Consider the following 24,229-nt stretch of genomic DNA (forward strand, 5'->3'; position numbering starts at 1 on the left):
TTTTTTGTTAACTTTATATTAGGGATGCACCGATCCACATTTTTTCACTTCCGATCCAATTCCGATACCTGAATTTGGATATCTGCCGATACCGATATTATGCCGATACCAATATTTTTCTTGAATATACAGTATAGGCAAAGATTTGGCCAATTAATTAATTTTTTTTAAATATACCTTGCAAAAAGCAGACACAATTAAGACAATATACAAGGCAAAGAAGGATACTATTATACATGGGAAAATTATGGCCTGTGCGGCCCGAGCTGGAATTGCATTTTTTTTTCTTTTTTCGATTCCGATCCGATCTCTGAATTAGTGCCAATATCGGCACCCGATACCGATATTGGATCGGATCGGCCCCATCCCTACTTTATATACAGTCAGTACAAGCAGATGACGGCAAGAGTGACTCCATCAATACAATATCAACTAGAGACCAACGACCACGTGACTTTACCAATGTGGGCCAGGGGCATCAAAATGGGCCAGGGGCGTAAAATGGGCCAGGGGCGTAAAGTGGGCCAGGGCCGTAAAGTGGGCCAGGGGCGTAAAGTGGGCCAGGGGCGTAAAGTGGGCCAAGTGGGGGACCATGGGGGGGCTGCCCCCTTGCTGGTATCACCAGCACCATTTTCGAACTCGGTCTTCATTTTGATCTCAACGACACAACTTTAAAGTTTTGTGACTGCATCTTGAATGGTTTTGATGCTACCACGCTAACAACATCTGTCCACAGACGGAATGACATAAACACCTGGCAAAATACTCAAAACGGCAGGTAGTGCGCGTGCACACACACACACACACACACACACACACACACACACACACACACACACACACACACTGATTCAAGGTGAAAAAAATAGCAGCGTCGCTGTCATGGCCGGTAGTGAAAGTGATTGGTGTTTTTAGGATGAAATAGATGAAGCATTGCTGTAGTGACAAGCGCCACACAGCCAGGATCCAGAGGAGAGAGCGAGGGAGGAAGGAGGAAGGGAAGACAGAGGGGGAGGCTGCGTGGGGGAGAGAGTGGGGGGGGGGGAGGGAGGAAGGGAAGACAGAGCGGGAGGCTGCGTGGGGGAGAGAGCGGGGGGGGGGGAGGGAGGAGGGAGGAGGGAGACAGAGCAGGAGGCTGCGTGGGGGAGAGAGCGGGGGGGGGGGAGGGAGGAGGGAGGAGGGAGACAGAGCAGGAGGCTGCGTGGGGGAGAGAGCGGGGGGGGGGGAGGGAGGAGGGAGGAGGGAGACAGAGCAGGAGGCTGCGTGGGGGCGTGGGGGGGTGATTGTAGAGGACGTGATGGAAGAGAGGAGGGAGAACAGGAGAGATGAACGGATGAAGGCGGGTGATGGAAAATTGTAGGGAAGCAGTTTTTAAATACCAAGAACAACAAACCGCTATTGACAGATGACAGCTGTCAGTTTTGCCACACATTTCAAAAAATTGAAATGAAAATGGCAGCCTGGCACATAATGATAACAACCGCCATTAACAGCTGTTTCACATCATGATAACAACCGCCATTAACAGCTGTTTCTGCTGCAGGAACGGGACGAGTTGGGGGCGCTGAGTTATGATGGCTGCCTGCGAAAGATTTCATCAACTGTCAATTTTTGCAGACAGCTGGTGTTAAACAGTGATAGAAGATAAAGGGAAGAGAGAGAGACAGACAGGAGATGGAGAGAGAGAGAGAGAGGGCCCCATCATGATGATGATGATGATGATGATGAAGATGGAGGCAGAGTGACACACACACTCTGTTAGGAGAAGAGTTAAAGATGAACCAGGTAACTGATTACTAAATCAAATGTGACAGTAGGGAGAGAGCTCTGGTATCGCTAACATCACATATCTAAATTCAGCTATCAGAATTGGATTGGAAGTGGAAAAAAAGTTCACTGGTTTCGTGCATCTCTAATCATATCTAGCTTTTTACCTTCAGAATCATACGTCATCACGTCTTGAATCATTCACACAGTAAGTGAGATGAATATGATTCAAAAGGCTCATGACAGTATGTAGATGTCTGCACACACTTTGCAGTGTAAAATACATTATGTATGAACTGAACTGTGATCGCTACATCACAAATGAGCATTTCCACACTGAAAATGTGCGGGCGGAAGAAGTGAATGCGTTGTCATGGCGATGGCATCATTGAACAGAATATGTCAGTGACAGCTGTGTGGATGAACAAAGACATAATGGACCATCAGGGACAAGAATGTGAGGAGAAAATCCACTTAAAGACAGTTGTTTTCATAAAACAACTGTCCTGTTTCCTCTTCTTTCTTCTCTGCATTTGTCCTTCAGTTTCTCATGAAGCAGCTTGTTAGCACTGAGAGCCTTCCTCATTGAAAGCAATGGCGCCGGTGCTAGGCTAGGCTAGGCTAGGCTAGGCTAGGCTAGGCTAGGCTAGGCTAGCCACAAGCTTAAGTTCATTACATCCCGTGGCTTCAATGAGGAATGCGAACAATGCTAACAAGGCAGTTGAAGGATTGCAAAGGACCAATGCAGAGCGATTTCCCCCCAGTGTGACAAGTGTCTGGTGAAGAAAAATAACCCACTAAAATTGTATATTTCACCAGCATCTCTATAAGTTTGCCTTGAGATGTGGAGCTTTTTCTGCCTCAGGATATACAGCAGCTGTACTTAAGATAATAAGTCGTGTAGGAATGCAAAACCTCTGCTGTTCCCTCAACTGAAAGCTCTGTTAGCGCTTAATCAGCTTCAACAAAAACAGTGAATTATGTGAAGCTTTAAAACACCAGAGAAATGCCACCAGTACAGTAAGTTGATACTGGCTTCCAGGTGTTGAAGTCTGGGTGTGTGGGTGTGTAACTCCCTCTCAGCATGTATACAGTATACAATAAACAAGCTGCGTAAAAGCACAGCGAAACACAATCTGTCCCACCTCTCTGCATTGATTGGATGGGTCAAGGTAAGGGGCTCCGAGGTTTCTCTTGTTGCCTTGACAACCTCGCATCACTGCCGGCTGCCATGGCGATGCATCAAAAAGAGCCGAGTGGAACATAATCGCTCATTGCTGCTGGTTGGTTGGTTGGTTGGTTTGTGGAGAGTAGAGGCAGACTGCCTTTGAGACGCACTGCCAACTTATTTGCTGCTCTCGCCCTCTGCCTTAAGAGGTTTCATGGGACAACAGCACAGCATTCATTCCAGTACCTAACAGACACAGAGAGTCATGCATAACCACACGACAGCAAGGAACAGCAGAAACCATAAAGCAACTGCTTTAACTGACATTATTTAGATTTGAAATGATTTTGTTGGACTGTTGGTGGTCGACTTTTTCTGGCTGATATTCTGCCAGTGTGTCATTCAGACGCTGCTGTTTTCACTCTGCTGAGCCATTTAAAAGCTGCTGTTATGGTTAAAACCATGTATTTCTTCATGAATACTGATCAGCCAATACACTACACAGAGAGGATGGTTGAACTTGCACCATCTGCTAGAGACAGAGAGAACGGGGCAGTCTGAGAAGCAGCTTAGCTTAGCTTAGCTTATCTTAACTTAACTTAGCTTAACTTGCACCATCTGCTAGAGACAGAGAGAACGGGGCAGTCTGAGAAGCAGCTTAGCTTAGCTTAGCTTATCTTAACTTAACTTAGCTTAACTTGCACCATCTGCTAGAGACAGAGAGAACGGGGCAGTCTGAGAAGCAGCTTAGCTTAGCTTATCTTAACTTAATTTAACTTAGCTTAATTTAACTTAACTTAACTTGCAGCATATGATAGACACAGAGAGAACGGGGCAGTCTGAGAAGCAGCTTATCTTAACTTAACTTAACTTAACTTAACTTAGCTTAACTTAACTTGCAGCATCTGATAGAGACAGAGAGAACGGGGCAGTCTGAGAAGCAGCTTAGTTTAGCTTGACTTAATTTAACTTAATTTAACTTAACTTAACTTAGCTTAACTTAACTTGCAGCACCTGATAGAGACAGAGAGAACGGGGCAGTCTGAGAAGCAGCTTAGCTTAGCTTATCTTAACTTAACTTAGCTTAACTTAGCTTAATTTAACTTAACTTAACTTGCAGCATCTGATAGAGACAGAGAGAATGGGGGAGTCTGAGAAGCAGCTTAGCTTAACTTAACTTAGCTTAACTTAGCTTAATTTAACTTAACTTAACTTGCAGCACCTGATAGAGACAGAGAGAACGGGGCAGTCTGAGGAGCAGGAGAGGGAGAAGAGAGAGGCAGAATGATGGATGTATGTAAAAGAGATGAGATTGAAACGACAGGGAGAAAGAGAGGGGTTGTGCCGGAGACTAGAGCCTGGTACACACATACAGATCTTCTAAATCTGAACAGATTTTTTATCTGAGAAACCCCACGCACACATGAAGATAAAAAATCATGAATTGCACAGTTTTGATCGTATTGTGTCTAGGGCTGGGCAATATAATCGATACGGCAATATATCGTGATATTTTTTTCCCCGATACTGTATCGATACTTGGACCCCAAGTATCGCGATATTAAAAAAAAAAAAAAAATTGCAGGCCATGCCATGCCAGGCCTCTGCATCTGGTGATTCCCACCCCTAATCGATACTGTATCGATATTTCCCATATCGATGCGTTCAGTAACACTCAACACTCAGTAGTTTTGACTAAATTTGTCCACTAACTTATCAGTATAAAGTGATGTACATATTATTACACTACCTGGGTGGTACACAGTGTGTGGTATCTTTAGCTCTATTATTTAATTTTGAGTATATTCTGTAGAATACCGCAATATATCGCAATATGTATCGCATCGCAATATATCGTGATACAATCGTATCGTGATACGTATCGTATCGTGAGATCCTTGCCAATACCCAGCCCTAATTGTGTCTTTGTGTGTATTGTGTTTGTGTGCTCCGATATTCCCAATACAGCACACCACATACATAAAGATCTGTCCTACGACAGTCTAGAGTCTCGTCCCCCAAGCCAGAAATCTCACGTGATCTAACGTAGTACCCTGACTGACCTGTAGGAGGCAGCCATGTGCGACATGGCATATAAACTGCCGGAGAACGAAGAAGACGAGAGAAGAAGACGCGTTAAACCAAACAGAAGAAGAAGAAGGAGTGTCTGTTATGCTTCCGTGTTCTTAAGTCAGCTCGCTTCTTGATTGGCTACATTGGAGTCATGTGACTCGGGAGTTGTCGGCTTTCCCCACGAAACACAAGAGGACTTTTGATCATAAATATTGAACAGGTTTAATATTTACAGATGGTGGAGAGAAATGGACTCAACACACCTCACACCACAGGATCATCTTGTAGGATCATCTTTACAGCCATCAGATAATCGGCCGTTTGCTGTCGTTGGTCAGAAGGGGGGAAATCGGGCCAAAATCAGAAAGATTATCTTTATGTGTGTACCGGCCTTAAGAGGGAGCTGGGGAGTCCAAGAGGAGAGAGGAAACAGGAGAGAGGAGAGAGGAAACAGGAGTTTAAAAGGGGAGAGGAGGTCAAAGGAGGTGAATTAAAGGTGTTGACGTGATCGATGAGGCTAATGGCACAGTAATGACTCTCTCTCTCTCTCTGTCTCTCTCTCTTTCTGTCTCTCTCTCTCTCTCTCTTTGTCTCTCTCTCTCTCTCTCTCTCTCTCTCCAGGGTTTCCACAGAACAGGACACCGGTCTTCATGGCAGTCGGAAATCCCTGAAGGACACACACACACACACACACACACGCACGCAGGAACTTGATCGTGGACTCCATGGGACAACAACTTTCCTGGGAACAGTGTGGCGGGCCGTGAAAAGGCCAAGGTTACACACACACACACACACACACACACACACACACACACACACATACACACACACACACACACACACACACACACACACACACACAGGCCTAAGAGAGGACCAGCTGCAGATAGAGGAGCAGCAGATCTTGGATCAGTGTGTGTGTGCGTGTAGGTGAGGTGAGCAGGTAGCAGCAGATCTGGGATCAGTGTGTGTGTGCGTGTAGGTGAGGTGAGCAGGTAGCAGCAGATCTGGGATCGCAGGTGTTTAGAGGGCATCAGATTGGTGGGCACTGTGATGTTCCCACCCTCAGATTAACACTGGCACAGATGTGGAACACAATTAAATGAGTGCAACAGGCAAGCAGTGTGTGTGGCGTGAGCGTAGCACGTAGCACGTAGCGCACACACACACACACACACATTGAGAAGAGCAGGCCTCAGGACAGATGCTGCCCCCTGCCCTTCCCTCCTCACACAGTCCTCTCTGAGCCAGCTGGAGACAACATGAGATCTGGAGCTCGATTGCTTTTGTCTTCCCCCCATCACACTCTCTCTCTCTGCATCCCTCCATCCACCACTTCCTCCTTCCTCCCTGGAGAAGCCGTCATAAGGAAATGTCTTCTGCGTTCTAAAGAACAGCTGCCAAACCGCCTGATTGCGTCTCCCAACACTTTCTTTTCATTCTGCGTCTCTACGGGGGAAAGAGAGCAGCGCTGACACACGTTTTTCACTCATTGTTGGATTTTCTTTTTGGTTTATTCTTTTTTTGAACTATACTGGGATCATCTTGTGTCCATCAGGCTTGGCATCTGGAAGGTGTTGGTGGTGACATGAGAGACTTGCCACAGTGGAAACGGCCATATCTGCCTTCATATCAGCATTTTAAAATTTAAACATTTTTCTCATTAAGATCTGCCTTCACATTTTTCTCATTAAGATCAGCACAAAGGGGTGAACAACTTCTGAATGAAACTTTTTAAACGTCCTCCGTCTGAGGGGAAGCCAGGAAAGAAACAGTGTGGAAAGAGTTGTTTCAACAACACAACTGCATCGATTATTCACAAAGTACCTCTCGCAGTCACTGGAGTGAGAGAGTTAAAGCAGAGACCTTGAGAGAGGAGAGACGAGGCCGGGGAAACTTTGAGAGAGAGAGGGGGAAACAACAGAAGATACAAGGGTGAAAACAGCGGATAACAAAGGAACCAAGGAGAGAAGAAACGGAGAGAGAGGAGAGAGGAGAGAGAGAGAGAGAGAGAGAGCACCCTCAGAAGAGAGAACGAGGGAGAGAGAGAGAGGAGAGAACGCCCTCAGAAGAGAGAACGAGGGAGAGAGAGAGAGGAGAGAGAGCGCCCTCAGAAGAGAGAACGAGGGAGAGAGAGAGAGGAGAGAACGCCCTCAGAAGAGAGAGAGAGGAGAGAACACCCTCAGAAGAGAGAGAGAGGAGAGAACGCCCTCAGAAGAGAGAGAGAGGAGAGAACACCCTCAGAAGAGAGAGAGAGGAGAGAACGCCCTCAGAAGAGAGAACGAGGGAGAGAGAGAGGTGTTATTTGTCAAGGATGGCTAGAGATGGGATGGAACATCTCACAGACCACAGCGCCTCCCCTCCACTCCTCCTCCTCCTCCCTCCTTCCCTCCCTCTCTCCCCCGCTCTCAGCTAGTCTCCTCCTCCTCCTCCCTCCTTCCCTCCCTCTCTCCCCCGCTCTCAGCTAGTCTGCCAGCCTTCCTCTGGCTACGCTGCTCCAGAGCCACACAGAGACAGAGACAGAGAGGAGAGAGCAGAGTGTCGATTTGGAGCTGTGCTCAACACTCAGACGGATGGCAGCGGAAAGCAGGACTTGCTGAATGTACCTGCATGGTGCCATGGAGGTGCCATGGACTCCACTGAGGACGGAGAGCACACTTAACACAAGGGCATAGGAGGAGAAGCAGCAGAAGAAGAGCAAAGAGAGGAGGTGTGAGGAGCCGGAGAAAAGGAACTTGGACGGAAGGAGGACGAAAATCAGGAAAGAAAGGGAGAAAAAGCAGAGAGTGAAGGAGAGATCAGCACTCTGCTAAAGCGAGTGTGTGTCTCAGCTGCGTGTCTAAAGCACGGAGCTGTGTCTAAAGCACGGAGCTGTGTGTCTAAAGCACGGAGCTGTGTGTCTAAAGCACGGAGCTGTGTCTAAAGCACGGAGCTGCTGTGTCTAAAGCACGGAGCAGCTGTGTCTAAAGCACGGAGCTGTGTCTAAAGCACGGAGCTGTGTCTAAAGCACAGAGCTGTGTAGGAGGAGGCACAAAGACACAGAAAGCAGAGGGAAAGAGTCAGACAAGGAGACACAGAGAGAGAGAGAGAAGTTCTACTAGAGGAGTTTTAGCAGGAGTTCCAGTGAGCCAGCCTGCTGGTCAGGGGGAGTCCCAGCCACGCTGACCGGGCCTGGGTGGGCACTGCGAGGAGGAGCAGGGGGTGGGCTGGGGACAGTGGCAGGCCCAGGGGTGGGGGCATGGCCGTGGGGGGGCCGCATACCGTCCTCCACCCTGCACCGGGACAGGCGTTGGGGCTGGGGGTCGTGGGGCGGGGGTCCATCCAGGGGAGCTGCCCGCCTCTCGGAGCTCCGGCCCTGGCTGAGCGGAGGCGGAGACGGGGGCGGAGCAGCAGAAGCAGGAGGAGGAGGAGGAGCAGGTAGCAGCAGCAGCAGCAGTGGGGCAGCAGGTGGAGCAGAGAGGGCAGGTGAGAAAGGAGGCGGGGTGCGATGCTCCCGGAGGGTCTGGGTTCTCCTGGGCTCGCTGGTGCTCGTCTTCCTCACCTCGCTGTTCTTCTCCGTCTCGCTCCGCGGGGGCGTCGGCTTCAACTACCTGGAGCCGCCCGGGTGGGAGGAGTCGAGGCGGGTGAAGCTGGTGCCCAGCTACGCGGGCGCCCACCGGCTGTCGCCGCCCGACACCACGCAGCAGAGGACGTGCGCCTGCCCGCACTGCGTCGGAGACCCCGGCGTTTCCGATTGGTTCGATGAGAACTACGACCCGGACGTCTCGCCAGTGTGGACCAGGGACAACATCCAGCTGCCCTCCGATGTCTACTACTGGTGGGTGGTAAGTAGCAACCTCTCATCATCTCACTCTGCATGTGAGGGTTGCAGTGTATTGGAAGGAACGTGGGTGGGTGTGGTACAGTATTGCACTATGAATATGATCAAGTATGCATTCTCCACTTTGGAGTGGTGGATAATTCATCCTTAGAGATCATTTCATTTCTAAGAATCAAATGACAAACACTAATGGAGGAACTGGACAGCTTCCCAGTTTCTACCATTAGCTTCTGCAGCTCGCGAGGGAGCGTGCATAGTGTACCACGGCCACCAGCACCTGGGTAACATCTAGATCACGCCTGAATTCCAGGGCATGTCTGAAAGGGGCTATTATAAGCAACGTGAAGTTTGTGGAGGCTCACTTTTTTAAACTTCACCCACAAGGGGGCAGTATAAATAGCGGTGCAGTATGCCCTAAAGAGATTCATCTTTACGTCATCAACATGTTTGCCTGTACACAGATCAATACAAAAACAGGAAAAGTCAGATCCCGGCTGGCCCAGGACCATGGGAAAAAGTTGGAGCAAGCACAAGCACTTACCATGCTGGAGAGTTCAGTACTACCAAAACACTATATCCATTATGGGGGGAAAATGACCTAACGTTTGTCATTCATTGTCTTGTGTTTTAATTTTGTCAACCGAGGACAGTTATTTGGTGAATATCTCAAACCGCCATACCTCAGCAAAGACAAGCTAAACCTACACAGCAAAGACAACCTAAACCTACACAGCAAAGACAAGCTAAACCTACACAGCAAAGACAAGCTAAACCTACACAGCAAAGACAACCTAAACCTACACAGCAAAGACAAGCTAAACCTACACAGCAAAGACAAGCTAAACCTACACAGCAAAGACAACCTAAACCTACACAGCAAAGACAACCTAAACCTACACAGCAAAGACAAGCTAAACCTACACAGCAAAGACAAGCTAAACCTACACAGCAAAGACAACCTAAACCTACACAGCAAAGACAACCTAAACCTACACAGCAAAGACAACCTAAACCTACACAGCAAATACAACCTAAACCTACACAGCAAAGACAACCTAAACCTACACAGCAAAGACAAGCTAAACCTACACAGCAAAGACAACCTAAACCTACACAGCAAAGACAACTAAACCTACACAGCAAAGACAAGCTAAACCTACACAGCAAAGACAACCTAAACCTACACAGCAAAGACAACCTAAACCTACACAGCAAAGACAACCTAAACCTACACAGCAAAGACAAGCTAAACCTACACAGCAAAGACAAGCTAAACCTACACAGCAAAGACAACCTAAACCTACACAGCAAAGACAACCTAAACCTACACAGCAAAGACAACCTAAACCTACACAGCAAAGACAAGCTAAACCTACACAGCAAAGACAAGCTAAACCTACACAGCAAAGACAACCTAAACCTACACAGCAAAGACAACTAAACCTACACAGCAAAGACAAGCTCCCTACACAGCAAAGACAAGCTAAACCTACACAGCAAAGACAAGCTCCCTACACAGCAAAGACAACCTAAACCTACACAGCCTTTCTGATTTCATAATCCTACCTTCATCTACACACAACAGAACAAACTGGATATCTTCGATAATCATGTCACAATGTGCTTTTCTTATTAGGCCACCAACATGAGGGAGGTGGGGAGTGTGTGTGTGTGTGTGTGTGTGTGTGTGTGTGTGTGTGTGTGTGTGTGTGTGTGTGTGTGTGTGTGTGTGCGTGCGTGCGTGCGTGCGTGCGTGTGTGTGTGTGTGTGTGTGTGAGTGTGTGAGTGTGTGTGTCTCCTCCTTGAGCCTGACCAGCTGGGCTCAGACTACAGGATTCTGACAATCTTAGACGATTTTGAAATCTGGCTGTGACACGCACTACAGGAGAATCTTCCCAGATTATCTTCCCTAGAATCTCAAACATGCACACACTACAAGATTTGTAAATGTGGCGCACCACGCACTACAGGATATTATTAAGATTATCGGCAGGATAATCACCTTGATGCCCGGCCATACGAACCTGTTTCGTTTTTGGGGTTCCAGCAGTGACCAAAGCGCTCCGCCCCCACCTCACCTCTCTCTCTCGTTTCCTCATTTTCATGCCCGTCTCGCCAAACAAATGAATCTCACGGTAGTTAGCATGCGTGTAAACAACGCGACTCTATTGTCTGTACAAGTGAGAACACAAACACATGGCCTACCAAAATATATTTCCCTGCTGCATGTCATGAGATCGGCAAAAGTTTGGATAGCTTCCCGCAGCAGCAATGCCTTTTCCCCCCACACTGCCTGGCTGATAGACAGGTAGGAGATTACAGCCTCTGACTGGCAGGGGCTCAAAACTACGATATAACAACTTTTTATTCATTGGTCATTCATTGTGATATAAATGAGTGACATTTTCCCCCAAATACTCGTGGTTCTGTGCTGTTGGTATTTGGTAGCCTATAATGCCTGCAGTGCAGCGCATCAAATGAGCCGCGTCAATTAACGACGGGATCGCGCAGCAGCAGAATGATGTATTCGCGCAGATTTTCAGTCCTAAATATCAAACATGTTTGATATGATTGGGACGGCCCCGATGAGGCTTTGAGCAGATCGGGAGGCTTAAGATTGGATCTGCAAACAGCTCACACTACAAGATAATCGGTGCCGAACGTCGGCCCGACCAAGCTTGGCAAGCTGCCAGGCCAGATTTCTCCTCCGATTCTCGGGAGGGGTGAATCGGGCATAAATCGGCCCGAAAATCCTGTAGTGTGAGCCAGCCTTAAGAACATGTCTTCCATCAGGCAGTCATGTGTCATGGTGTCTCTGTAGAAATGGCCTCTGGGCTTCTTCACAGCCAACATTAAGTCATGTCTGAAAAACTGAAATGAAATTATGTCAGCCGAGAGAGAGAGAGAGAGGGAGGGAGAGAGAGAGAGAGAGAGAGAGAGAGAGGGAGGGAGAGAGAGAGAGGGAGGGAGAGAGAGAGAGAGGGAGGGAGAGAGAGAGGAAGAGAGAGAGAGAGAGGGAGAGAGAGAGAGAGAGAGAGGAAGAGAGAGAGAGAGAGACAGAGAGAGAGAGAGAGAGGCAGGGAGAGAGAGAGAGGGAGGGAGAGAGAGAGAGAGGGAGAGAGAGGGAGAGAGAGGGAGGAAGAGAGAGAGAGAGAGGGAGGAAGAGAGAGAGAGAGAGAGGAAGGGAGAGAGAGAGGGAGGGAGAGAGAGAGGGAGAGAGAGAGAGAGAGAGGGAGAGAGAGAGGGAGAGAGAGAGAGAGAGGGAGGGAGAGAGAGAGAGAGGGAGAGAGAGAGAGAGAGGGAGGGAGAGAGGGAGAGAGGAAGAGAGAGAGGGAGAGAGAGAGGGAGAGCACTTAATTAAAGTACACATGGAAAAACAACCCTCCTCTGTGTGTATGTGCTTGTGCATGTGTGTTTAGGCCTGTGTGCATGTGTGTGTGTGTGTGCCCACGCGTGTGTGTGTGTGTGTGTGTGTGTGTGTGTGTGTTTACGCCTGTGAGTGTGTGCATGTGACGTGTGTGTGCATGTGGGTGTGTGTGTGTGCATGTCTCTGTGTGTGTGTGTGTGTGTGTGTGTGTGTGTTGAGCATTACTTCCAGTAGGGGTGGGGGGGAAATCACTACGGCATAGTATCGTGATATTTTGTGGGCAATATATCGTATCGTATCGAATGCCAAGTATTGTGATATTTTATTATACAAAATGTCAAGTGCATCATGCAACATTTATGACAGCTTTTGATCACAGTGTTGGTCAGTCTGTCTGCTTCACAATCCCATTTTGTTCCAATAAATATGATTGAAGTGAAATGAACAGACTGGAAACTTGATCTGATTAAGATAAAACACATGTTGACAAAGTGTTTTCCTTTGGGGACGACATCATTTGCAGTTGAAAAAAGCGAATAAATCACAATATATCGCAATATCGCAAGACTCAATATATCGCAACACTAGCAGCATATCGCAATATTGGTTGTTTGCAGGTTGTTTGCCAGTGCGCTTTGGCAGTTACTCAAATTGGACCAAGATTTTTTTTAAAGAATGAAAAGAATGAAAAATTAATGTGACAACTTGTCCTTGTCAGTGAGTGTCTTCTTCTCCTCACATCTCTGGATGAAGCTGCTCCCCCAGCTTCAGAAACCACCATCATCCAAAATATCCCAAATAAAACCACTTTTTCCATCTTTAAATTCACAGAGGAAGCAGACACATTTTGACAGTCGTCTGTGTGTTTGGAAAGTGTCGGCTCATAATATGTCATTCTTCTAAGAACAGCAGAGCTTAGAAGTGTCAATCTGAAATTGTTTTGATATACTGTGAAAGCACCGATGTTTCATGACAATATAAACTTCACTGTAGCTGAGAATGCAATCCCTTTTCTGAGTTCAATATGTTTCCCAGCAATATTATAATCATAAAATACCTTATTGATTGATTGGTTGGTTGGTTGGTTGTTGGTTGGTTGGTTGGTTGGTTGGTTGGTTGGTTGGTTGGTTGGTTGGTTGGTTGTTGGTTGGTTGGTTGGTTGGTTGACTGATTTTCAGCTGAAAAAAGTGGAAAATGTGTTGAGTATCTCTGTAACATCTGTGTCTGTGTCAAAAAAGCTACACACATGCCCTAACCATATCTATCTATCTCTCTCTCTCTCTCTCCCCCCCCCCCCCTCTCTCTCTCTCTCTCTCTCTCTCTCTCTCTCTCTCTCTCTAGATGTTGCAGCCCCAGTTTAAACCCCACAGTATTCAGCAGGTGCTGCTGAGGTTGTTCCAGGTATTTCATCTTCTATATTATCAATGTATTGTTTTGTTATTCTACTAGTGTTTTTCAAATCAACCCAGCCATGATGTAAAACACTCACGCAGACTGGCAGGCTGAGGGATTACTCTACCTTCATTCAATGTTATCTTTAAGCTCCTTATCAGTGCTTTTTTCAGTGCAGTGCGTTGCTTTTGCATGAGGTTGTGTGTGTTTAAATCTCTCACTCTGGGCGCCCTGAGGGCAGAAGGGGCTCATTTATGTTTCATGGAAGAATTCACCTCCACCGTTGTGAGCGGGATGTCTTTTTACAATCAGATCTGAGCTGCAGGTCAGGCTATTTCACGTCCGCCGCTCTCCGCGCACTAGAGAGGCCTGGTTCCCGTTTCATATCGTTTCATATCGTTTCATATCGTTTCATATCGTTTCATATCGTTTCATATCGCACTGGAAGATTGAATTTGTGTGATTTGATGGTGGCTGTCTGTCCCAGGTGATTCCCGGCCGCTCTCCCTACGGCTCGTGGGATCCGGGACGCTGCCTGCGCTGCGCTGTGGTGGGGAACTCCGGGAACCTCCGTGGGGCCGGGTACGGAGCCACCATCGACGCACACAACTACATCATGAGGTGAGTGTCTAACTAGTGTTAGTGTCCTAAGTGTAAAGCATATTTGAGTCCTTGAAAAGCGCTATATAAGTCCCATGTATTATTATTATTATTATCATTATTATTATTATTAGAGATGCACAATAATTATCGGACCGATAAATTATCGGCCGATATGGCCATTTTGAGTTATTATTTATTATTCCGATAATGGCCTTTTTCCGATAAATTATCCGATAATAATCATGCTTTTGGCAGACAAACTGCTTGTGACATTTACAGTCTGTGGCTTGTGATCAAACAGCCCCGCAAAAGCACTTAATACACAGAGCTGGCGTAAACTTATAGAAACTAATGGAAACCCATTTACCCGAAATGAAACATCCAGGGATTGTGTATTTAACTCCAAAAAACCACTCGCTAACGTTAAGCTAACCGCACTAGTTAGCGTTAGCTGCTGGACAGAGCCATCTAACAGAGCCAATAATGAAAACAAAGGCGCAGTCTCGCCCATTAGGCTACATAAAAAGCATCAGTCAGTCAACATCACATAGTGCCTTTTCTTTAATCTGGTGGCAGCATTTTTCAGTCAAAAGTGAAACGACACAGATGGTTTATAGTGCCTGCCCCATTCACTGGGCCCAGGCTACAACTCACTGAGAACTGGAACCAATGCAAAATTTGAACAGATCAGTAACATGACAATAAGAGTGTAAATTACTATGCCTTTTGTCATTGTGTTTTATCTGCAGACTAAGTAGCTTGGCTTTCCGTTCTACTGTATAAAAGCCTGTATTTTTGTATTGACTATAATCGAGTGATGCACTTTATTGTGTGTGTCTGTGTGTGTGTTAGGTACGGTATTTAATCTCAATGCTGATCTCCATACTGCCCTCCTATTGGGTGACAGGGAAGTCACGTGTGAGGTCACTGCATGCCACAGCGACCCCACAGACCTCATCTTCTCATGGCCTGAGAAGATGGAACATATAGATTATCTCTCCACACACACACACACGCACACACACACACACGCACACGCACACACGCACGCACACATGCACACACACACACACACACACACACACACACACACACACACACGGCAGCTTAGTTAAATCCTTTTGTCTCAATCCATGTCCTCGGTGATGGCTCACAATACCGTCATGTCACTTGGTATGGACACAAGAACTCGTGTATTTATGTATGTGCACTGGCTTACACATGCACACACGCACGTGTGTACGCACACACACACACACACACACACACACACACACACACACACGTGTGTACGTACACACACACACACACACACACACACACACACGCACGTGTGTACGCACACACACACACACACACACACACACACACACACGCACGTGTGTACGCACACACACACACACACACACACACACACGCACGTGTGTACGCACACACACACACACACACACACACACACACACACACACACGTGTGTACGTAGGCTGGTGCTGCTGATCCTGTAGTGATGTTGCCCTCTCCCTCCCTCCCTCCCTCTGTCAGGATCAACCTGGCACCGACGGTGGGCTACGAGGAAGACGCGGGCAGACACACCACGCACCACTTCATGTATCCAGAGAGCGCTAAGAACCTGGCAGCCAACGTCAGCTTCGTCCTGGTTCCCTTCAAAACGCTGGACCTGCTCTGGATCACCAGCGCCCTGTCCACCGGCCACATCCGATTGTGAGAGAACACACACACACACACACACACACACACACACACACACACACACACACGAATGCAAGCACACTCAAGGGCAGCGGGCATGTTCAGTCACACATTGAAATCTATAAGCACAACACAATTAAGGCACAGACTCAGATGAAGATGTCAAGAATTTGAAATGGACACAGATATTGTGTGAGGATATAAAGTTAGTTCTGGCAGGCCACAAAGTCACACTCAGCCCACATCAGCTGATTCTCTTCTAGGCATTCAATTGGAGGGCTCCTTATAGAGAGCCCCAGGAATGAGTCTGGAAAACATGGATGCTAACACTTCCTGGTTCTTCACTGTTTTCGCCTATGGGATTTTTGAATGGGTTTTTGGCGCGATGCTTCAAATAAGGTCTCTGGGCAACGCAAGCTTAATCAATAATAATAATAATACATTTATTTTATATAGCGCTTTTCAAGTACTCAAAGTCGCTTTACAGAACACATGGGTCAAACACACAAACAACACAAAGGTCTCTATTTAAAGCTGCTTCACTACGCCTACTTTGTCCTGCTTCCTCTTCAAGCTGATGTTGCAGCCGTCTGACTTCTATGTCTGACGGTCTATGGGACAAACACACACAGTCCATGGGACAAACACACACAGTCTATGGGACAAACACACACAGTCTATGGGACAAACACACACAGTCTATGGGACAAACACACATGTTTGTTTGGTGTCACATGGCTGTCTGTCCTTGTTTGGAATTGTTTGGTCAGATTTGACATGTTCATCCTTGTGTGTCCATGTTGAGCCATGGCACACCTGTCAAACATGCTCCAACAACTGCCAACAGGAATGTGGCAATAAAAGTGTATTTTTGACCATCGTGGTCCTGACAAAAATACTTTCACACCACTACACTAACACACACACAAACACACACACACACACACACACACACACACACACACACACACACACACACACACACTCACACTAACACACACTTGTGACACCACAGTGAACAGTCTGTCATCCATCAATCATTCAATAGTCACAGGCACACAGCAGTCACATGGTATACTGAATGACTGTTATCTCTCTCTCTCTCTCTCAGTACCTATGCTCCGGTAAAGCAGTTCCTCCGCGTGGATAAAGACAAGGTATGTATTGTCAACTATTCATAGCTATCACACTTTGCCATTTTCACACCTAAACCCAGCAACACACACACACACACACACACACACACACACACACACACACACACACACACACACACACACACACAGTTAGATTCTAAGCCTTCCCTATTTGTTTTGAATAATCTCTTGCTTGCTCTATAATCCATGAAAGTAAATCAAGCCAAATGAATCCCTGTCATGTAAAGATTGGGGCGATATCTTTGGGGTCAGAGTCACAGTTTTCACATGGTCATTGGAGACGACCCAAAGATCTAGATTGACTCCAACACAGCCTCAAGACCAGGTTCACCACAGTGCTCCAACACAGCCTCAAGACCAGGTTCACCACAGTGCTCCAACACAGCCTCAAGACCAGGTTCACCACAGTGCTCCAACACAGCCTCAAGACCAGGTTCACCACAGTGCTCCAACACAGCCTCAAGACCAGGTTCACCACAGTGCTCCAACACAGCCTCAAGACCAGGTTCACCACAGTGCTCCAACACAGCCTCAAGACCAGGTTCACCACAGTGCTCCAACACAGCCTCAAGACCAGGTTCACCACAGTGCTCCAACACAGCCTCAAGACCAGGTTCTAGCATGACCAGCAGATGAATCCTTCATAACAATCAAGTCTGTAGGAATGTTTTATTCAAAATCTGGTACAAATGGACATTAGGAAAACGTAACATTTGATAATTAGCATGAGGTCTTCCTGCTGTAATAGAATCCAGTAGAGAAAAGGCCCTTTAAATGAATTCAGAGGAGCTCCCGTAGGATCAGTACATCTAAACCTTCATGCTGCCAGAGGCTAATTTGGGACAATGGGTGCAGATTGTGTCCAGTCCCATGGTGCATCTGTGGCTGTTAGGCCACGTTTGAAAAGGCTCGCTTGGAGACCAGTAAGTATAAAGAAGGAAGTCAAGGTCAAGTTTGCAAAAAAAATATACCGTATATATACGGTATATATTTTTCAACAGAAGTTAACTCTCTAAGGTCAGGTGGGACGGCCAAACAACTAAAGAGTGGACACATACTGGCCGACGCACGGCCGGTGGACCAGGCAGTGCAGGGCACCACCCTAAACTACAACACATAACTAAACTAAACTATAGAAACAAAACCGTGAAAACTAGACTAGCGTGCCCACCTTTCCAAAAGTAAAGAAAGGGTCAAATCAAAGAAAGTAAATCAGAATAACAAAAGAAAGCAGGTACATGGCTGCTGCCACCAGCATGTAAAAGTGTGTTGAGGATGAGAGAGGGAGAGAGAATGAATTCAGCTGCCACTACTTCTGTGCATGTCAGTTAGCCAGGCTATCGTTAGCAGCAATGAAGCACAGCTGAGTCCAGGCATGAGCAATGGCACTGGAGTGGAGAGGAGGATCAGCTGAGCCAGGCATGAGCAGCTGAGTAAGGAGAAGTCCAGCAACCAGGCAGGACAACTGATTGTGGAGCAGAGAGAGGATATGTTAGGAGTGAGAAACACACGTGCATAACAGTGGCAATAACATAGTTTTGTCTGAATATGAAAGAGTTGCTTGAAAAATCACAGCAAAAGTGTTACAGTTCATAGTTCATCTATCTATCTATCTATCTATCTATCTACCTACCTATCTATCTATCTATCTATCTATCTATCTATCTATCTATCTATCTATCTATCTATCTCTATAAAAGGGGCTTAGGGCAATCTCTGTTTGTTGAATGCCAAAAAATGCCAAAACACAGAATGAAACACACACACACACCCTCCCTCCCTCCTGCTCTAGAGCTGACAGGGTCTGAGGATTGTGTTTGGTTTTTAATGACAGTACTATTTTCCTCTCCTGGTGTCTGTGTTCTCCACCCAGGTCCAGATCTTCAACCCGGCCTTTTTCAAGTACATCCACGACCGCTGGACCAGACATCACGGCCGCTACCCATCCACCGGCATGCTGGTTCTGTTCTTCGCTCTGCATGTCTGTGACGAGGTCAGTCAACAACACACTCTCTCTCTCACTCATGGCACTTTCTATCATCGCATATTCCCATTTATGACAGATTTCTTGCATGATACATAGACTGGATCAATATATATTATATCTGTAAATATATTATATCTGTATTACTGTATATCTGTATGCACGTTTATCCAAAAAAACAAGCACACTTTCTCTTTGTCTCTCACATTTGTTCAACTCTCCCCCTCATCCCTGGCCCAGGTGAATGTGTTTGGCTTTGGGGCAGACAGCCGGGGAAACTGGCACCACTACTGGGAGCAGAACCGCTACTCCGGAGAGTTCAGGAAGACCGGCGTGCACGACGCCGACTACGAGGCGCAGACCATCCAGCGGCTGGCCGAGGCCGGCAAAATCACCGTATTCCCCGGGAAATAACCAGCAGACAGCCCCGATGTACCTCAGATTTAATGCTAGAAAGCTGATTTGGCAACAGACACTGTAGGAAGCTGCTTAGAGTGTGTTAGATATTCTCGCTTTCACCTGAGGTACCGAGTTGAAGGAAACCAAATGCTTACTGATCGGGACAGAAAATGGCCGTGGCGAAATGGGTCACAGATGATGTGACCAAGGACATCAAGTGAAAATGAAGGATTTCCTTTTCCTCAACTGGTACTGAAAAGTGTCGTGGCAGACAGATCACTTCCCCTCTTAGGTGGGAAGAGGCCCGCCAATCACGGCTCTGATTGGAGAACATGCTGTGTAGAGCCACAGGAACAGGAAGTAGATGCAAATGTATTCCTTCTCCCATAAGACTGACTGTGGTGGGAGGTGAGCCATAGGTTGAACGGTAAAGCAGGTTGCCTCTGGACATGGTCATCGTGGGTCAGCTTTCCCACCTCTTATGCTCGGATTGGCAGACAAGGAAGCTGATCCCAGGTCAGCAGTCAAGGACAACTTCACATCCGCTGGGCAGCGAGGAAACTCAACCAATCATCCGCTGGGCAGCGAGGGAACTCAACCAATCATCAGCTGGGCAGCGAGGGAACTCAACCAATCACTACAAAGACCAGCCTCACCGGCTGTTTATATACCAAGAGAGCTGGACAGGGAACCATTATGAATGCAAATGCCCCTCTCATGGACTGAATCCAGTGGACCTGAGCTGTGTTTACCTGCTCATGGACTGAATCCAGTGGACCTGAGTTGTGTTGACCTGCTCATGGACTGAATCCAGTGGACCTGAGTTGTGTTGACCTGCTCATGGACTGAATCCAGTGGACCTGAGCTGTGTTGACCTGCTCATGGACTGAATGCAGTGGACCTGAGCTGTGTTTACCTGCTCATGGACTGAATCCAGTGGACCTGAGCTGTGTTTACCTGCTCATGGACTGAATCCAGTGGACCTGAGCTGTGTTTACCTGCTCATGGACTAAATGCAGTGGACCTGAGCTGTGTTTGCCTGCTCATGGACTGAATGCAGTGGACCTCATGCCATGGAGGAGTATCTGACCACGACGCATTAACAACGGCATCGCCCATTGGCTCTCTAACGGGTATCAAGATGCTGAGAAATGGAGTGTAGCTGCTGCCGAAAAGGACCGAACAGAAGATCTACGAGACTCTTCTTCCACAGCCATGTGGGGTGTGGCATCATCATGCATCATGGCCTTCTAACCTGGGGCTGTAGAGCAAGGTTGGCAAGCAACAACATCTCCCCTCTATGGGCACAGCACCACGGGACTAGGAGCCATGAGGTCATTCACATGATGTTGAAGCCACCTCTTGCAGAACCCTTGGACACCATGTGCTTTGCCCTGCTGGCCAGAGGGAGAATTGTGCCTCTCAAATCTTACGTTGAGGAAAACAAGCACCCGCCCCCTTTTCATTGTCACTACTCCATGATGTACGAGGTCTGCCACAAGGCAGAGTCACAGGGACGTTGTTGTCGTCGTGACGGTCGGTGAGTGTTGATGGGACTATATCATACGACTCTCCTCTGCCCCCTGCTGGGTGCTAGCTAGGCGCAGCAAGGTCGTCCTCTCTTGCAGCAGACTCGCAGAAACAGGATCCAGACTTATGGCCACTTTGGACTCACAGGAAGGCCGTTGCAGCCTAAGCATGAGTCTCAGCCTCTGTAGAGACAGCGCGTCTGGTGTCTTAATGCTCAGACTGCCACAGCCCCAGCACCACATCCAGGGAGAGTGCTGGTCTGACCTTCATGAAGGTCTCAGACCTTCATGAAGGCCATGAAGGCCAAAAGTGCCTCTCCGAGGAGTTCAGTCAACCATGGGCTCTGTCAGGAGAGGCAGAGAACTGTGGCATGAAGCACCAGGATGACAAACTTCAAGAAGATGCTTCAGTGCTTTTTTCCTGCAGTAAACTCTCGCTTCTGCATGAACTGAGTTTGGCCTTCCACTTTGTCTGGGTGGAAGCATGGAAACCTTTCAGTGTTTCACCGCTCTGGCTTCCCCCGTTACAGCCCTAACACTCCAACCTGACTCCTCCACGTCCCGATGGAGGTAGGGACTGTCTGGCACATCTGTATCCAGGTTAGTGCCCCTGTGTGGTGGGCTAGAAGAGGCCGCAAGCCCCCCCGTGATCTGGGACGTGTCATTATCTCGGCTTCATTAACCACTAGCCCTGATTCCTGCTCAGCCAATGAAAATGTCCACTGGGCCTGGAAGGGGTGGAGCCACCACCAGACGCCTTATTAGACTCCACCATCTCTTGCCATATAAACCGCACCTCCTGTTCTCTCTGTGACGACAGACCACCGTACCCCCGTGTTGACTGCAGATTCAGTTGGATAGTTTTATATGCTGTTCTAAGCCTCGAGTCCTGCAACAACACTGTGGCTGCATTTACACTGCTGGCTCAGATCGGATTAGATTGCAGTCATGAGACCCCCAAAGGGTTCTTCTCATCATGTTGGTGTCATCAAGTAATGACCCAGTTCCACATTCACAGTCACATGTGGCCCCAGTGTCAGTTTGAGCTCACATGTGGCCCCGGTGTCAGTTTGAGCTCACATGTGGCCCCGGTGTCAGTTTGAGTTCGGCATACAGGGATCAGAAGAACTTCACTCAGCGACTCACATTTGAACATGGAGGCACTGACAAATATTCCAAAATGCTGCTAACCAGTACTGAAAAACCTATAAACATGAGTGGAAAAAGAGAATCAGCGCCACCCAGAGGTGGGAGGACATTCATCTGGTCTGAGCTGAGGTTGTAAATCCATCCAGATGGTGTGACAGAAATGTGTTTAACAAGAAGTGGCTGATAAGGACGAGTGCTCACGGTTCCTACACAAGTCTGGGAAATATGGAGAAGTCATTGATCATTATTTCTGGAAATGTGTCCTGGTCTTTAAAGGTGCATTAAGTACGTTTTTTTTTACTGCCCCGCCACAGCACAAAATGACCATCATCTGCAGGGGTGATAAGGTTGTTGGTCCATACAGGTTTCTGGGCTTTCAGAACTCACCGTCTGGCCCGTCCTACTCAAAGGTCAATTGAAACAACCCACCCACCTACTCACATTTTCAACCGCTCAATGGTCAACTGCTGTCGCGAGACGTTTTGTTCTCATGCAAAAAAAAATATATATATAAAAAAAGACGAAGCAGTCTGACTGCGAGCTGTGCCAGAGAGCTGTCATTGATTTCAAACTCCAGTAGAGGTTAATAAAAGTCATGGATTACTTAATGCCCCTTTTAAAACTGTGGCAAAACACACAAACTAGTGTTCCAAGTTACACTTTAAAAAACGCTTTGTCCCTGAAGGCGTCTTAAAGGAGTACTGTATTAGTGGTTTATTAGGTGCTAACAATGAGTGGAAAAACAAAGCCTTTGGTCTTTAATAGAGTTGAGTTTTTGAAAGTGTGTAGGAACACTGGGTGCTGCAGCCACTGCAACGCGATTATGAACCAACACTGTTTAACCCATTGATACCTGATGCAGCATTTGCGTGTATATCCCTTTAAGACCACGCGGTTCGCGGTCTTAAAGGGATACACACACACAAATCACATCGGCTTATGTCTGAGCACAGAACACCCTTATGAGTTTGTTCATGTTGTAACTAGGAGACTTGTTAAGGTAAACCTGAGTACAGGGATGTTCATGATGTTCTAACTAGGAGACTTGTTAAGGTAAACCTGAGTACAGGGATGTTCATGTTGTAACTAGGAGACTTGTTAAGGTAAACCTGAGTACAGGGATGTTCATGTTGTAACTAGGAGACTTGTTAAGGTAAACCTGAGTACAGGGATGTAACCACATAACATTATCAGGCTGTCTGTATTAACAATATTTTAATTTCTGTTGCTATGGTAACCTTCTAGCTGACGAAGCGTCCTGCTGATAAAGGATCAGGGCATGCTGACACACACACACACACACACACACACACACTAGCATAAACAGAGCTGGCACACTACAGTTAGAAGGGTCACCCGTGCCGGGAGGGTGTCGTACTGCCCCCTATAGGCGATGGGGAGAACTGTGCCTCCCATGCTGCCATCAGGTCTGTTAGTTAGTGTAATATTGATGATATTGTGTGCGACTCTCAAGTATTACCAGTGTACTTTATCAAGTATTACCAGTGTACTACCAGTGTACTTTATCAAGTATTACCAGTGTACTTTATCTGCTTTCAGTGTTTGGATCCTATTTTGCACATCATTGATTTGATAAGGTGGTTTAGCATTGAGCTGGGCTCATTTTGAGGAGTCAGTTCGGCTGACTCCAGACATATTGTTTGTGTTCTCACACGCACGCGTGTGCACACACACACACACACACACACACACACACACACACACACACACACACACACACACACACATCCATGCTTAATTTGTGCCTTGTCTTGCTGCTGGATGTATATTTCCTACAGCTGCTCCATCTGTAACACTCAGCTGCTTCACACCACACACGGTTCAGGCATAATAACATCATAACAAGACTAGGTCAAACCTAGTATATTACACTATAGGTTTTTGACCTAGTCTTGTTGAAGTCAACAGACACAGACATACACCGCTGCCTGGCTGAGAGCTGTGCCTTCTGAGCTGTACAAACACACACACACACACACACACGAGAGAACACTGTCTTCCGCTCTGGAGTACGGATGCTTCCCGTTTGGTCACTTCCTGCTTTGTACACTGACACTGGTCTGTAAAGATGCTTCCCGTTTGGTCAC

The 24,229-nt window shown here is 47.2% G+C and overlaps 1 protein-coding gene across 1 annotated transcript; it reads left to right on the forward strand.

Annotated features, from left to right (window-relative positions):
* Window positions 1-501: 501 nt before the first annotated feature.
* st3gal2 (ST3 beta-galactoside alpha-2,3-sialyltransferase 2) lies at window positions 502-19,458 on the forward strand (the record flags this gene model as incomplete). The annotated part of the gene is made up of 9 exons (XM_083654816.1): window positions 502-582; window positions 7,476-7,624; window positions 8,298-8,835; window positions 13,540-13,599; window positions 14,078-14,211; window positions 15,736-15,915; window positions 17,015-17,060; window positions 18,934-19,053; window positions 19,285-19,458. 9 exons carry the CDS (start codon window positions 502-504, stop codon window positions 19,456-19,458), a joined length of 1,482 nt encoding a protein of 493 aa, XP_083510942.1.
* Window positions 19,459-24,229: the final 4,771 nt, after the last annotated feature.

The sequence above is a fragment of the Poromitra crassiceps genome, assembly GCF_964638095.1.
Source record: "Poromitra crassiceps genome assembly, chromosome: 18".
Classification (NCBI taxonomy): Eukaryota; Metazoa; Chordata; class Actinopteri; order Beryciformes; family Melamphaidae; genus Poromitra; species Poromitra crassiceps.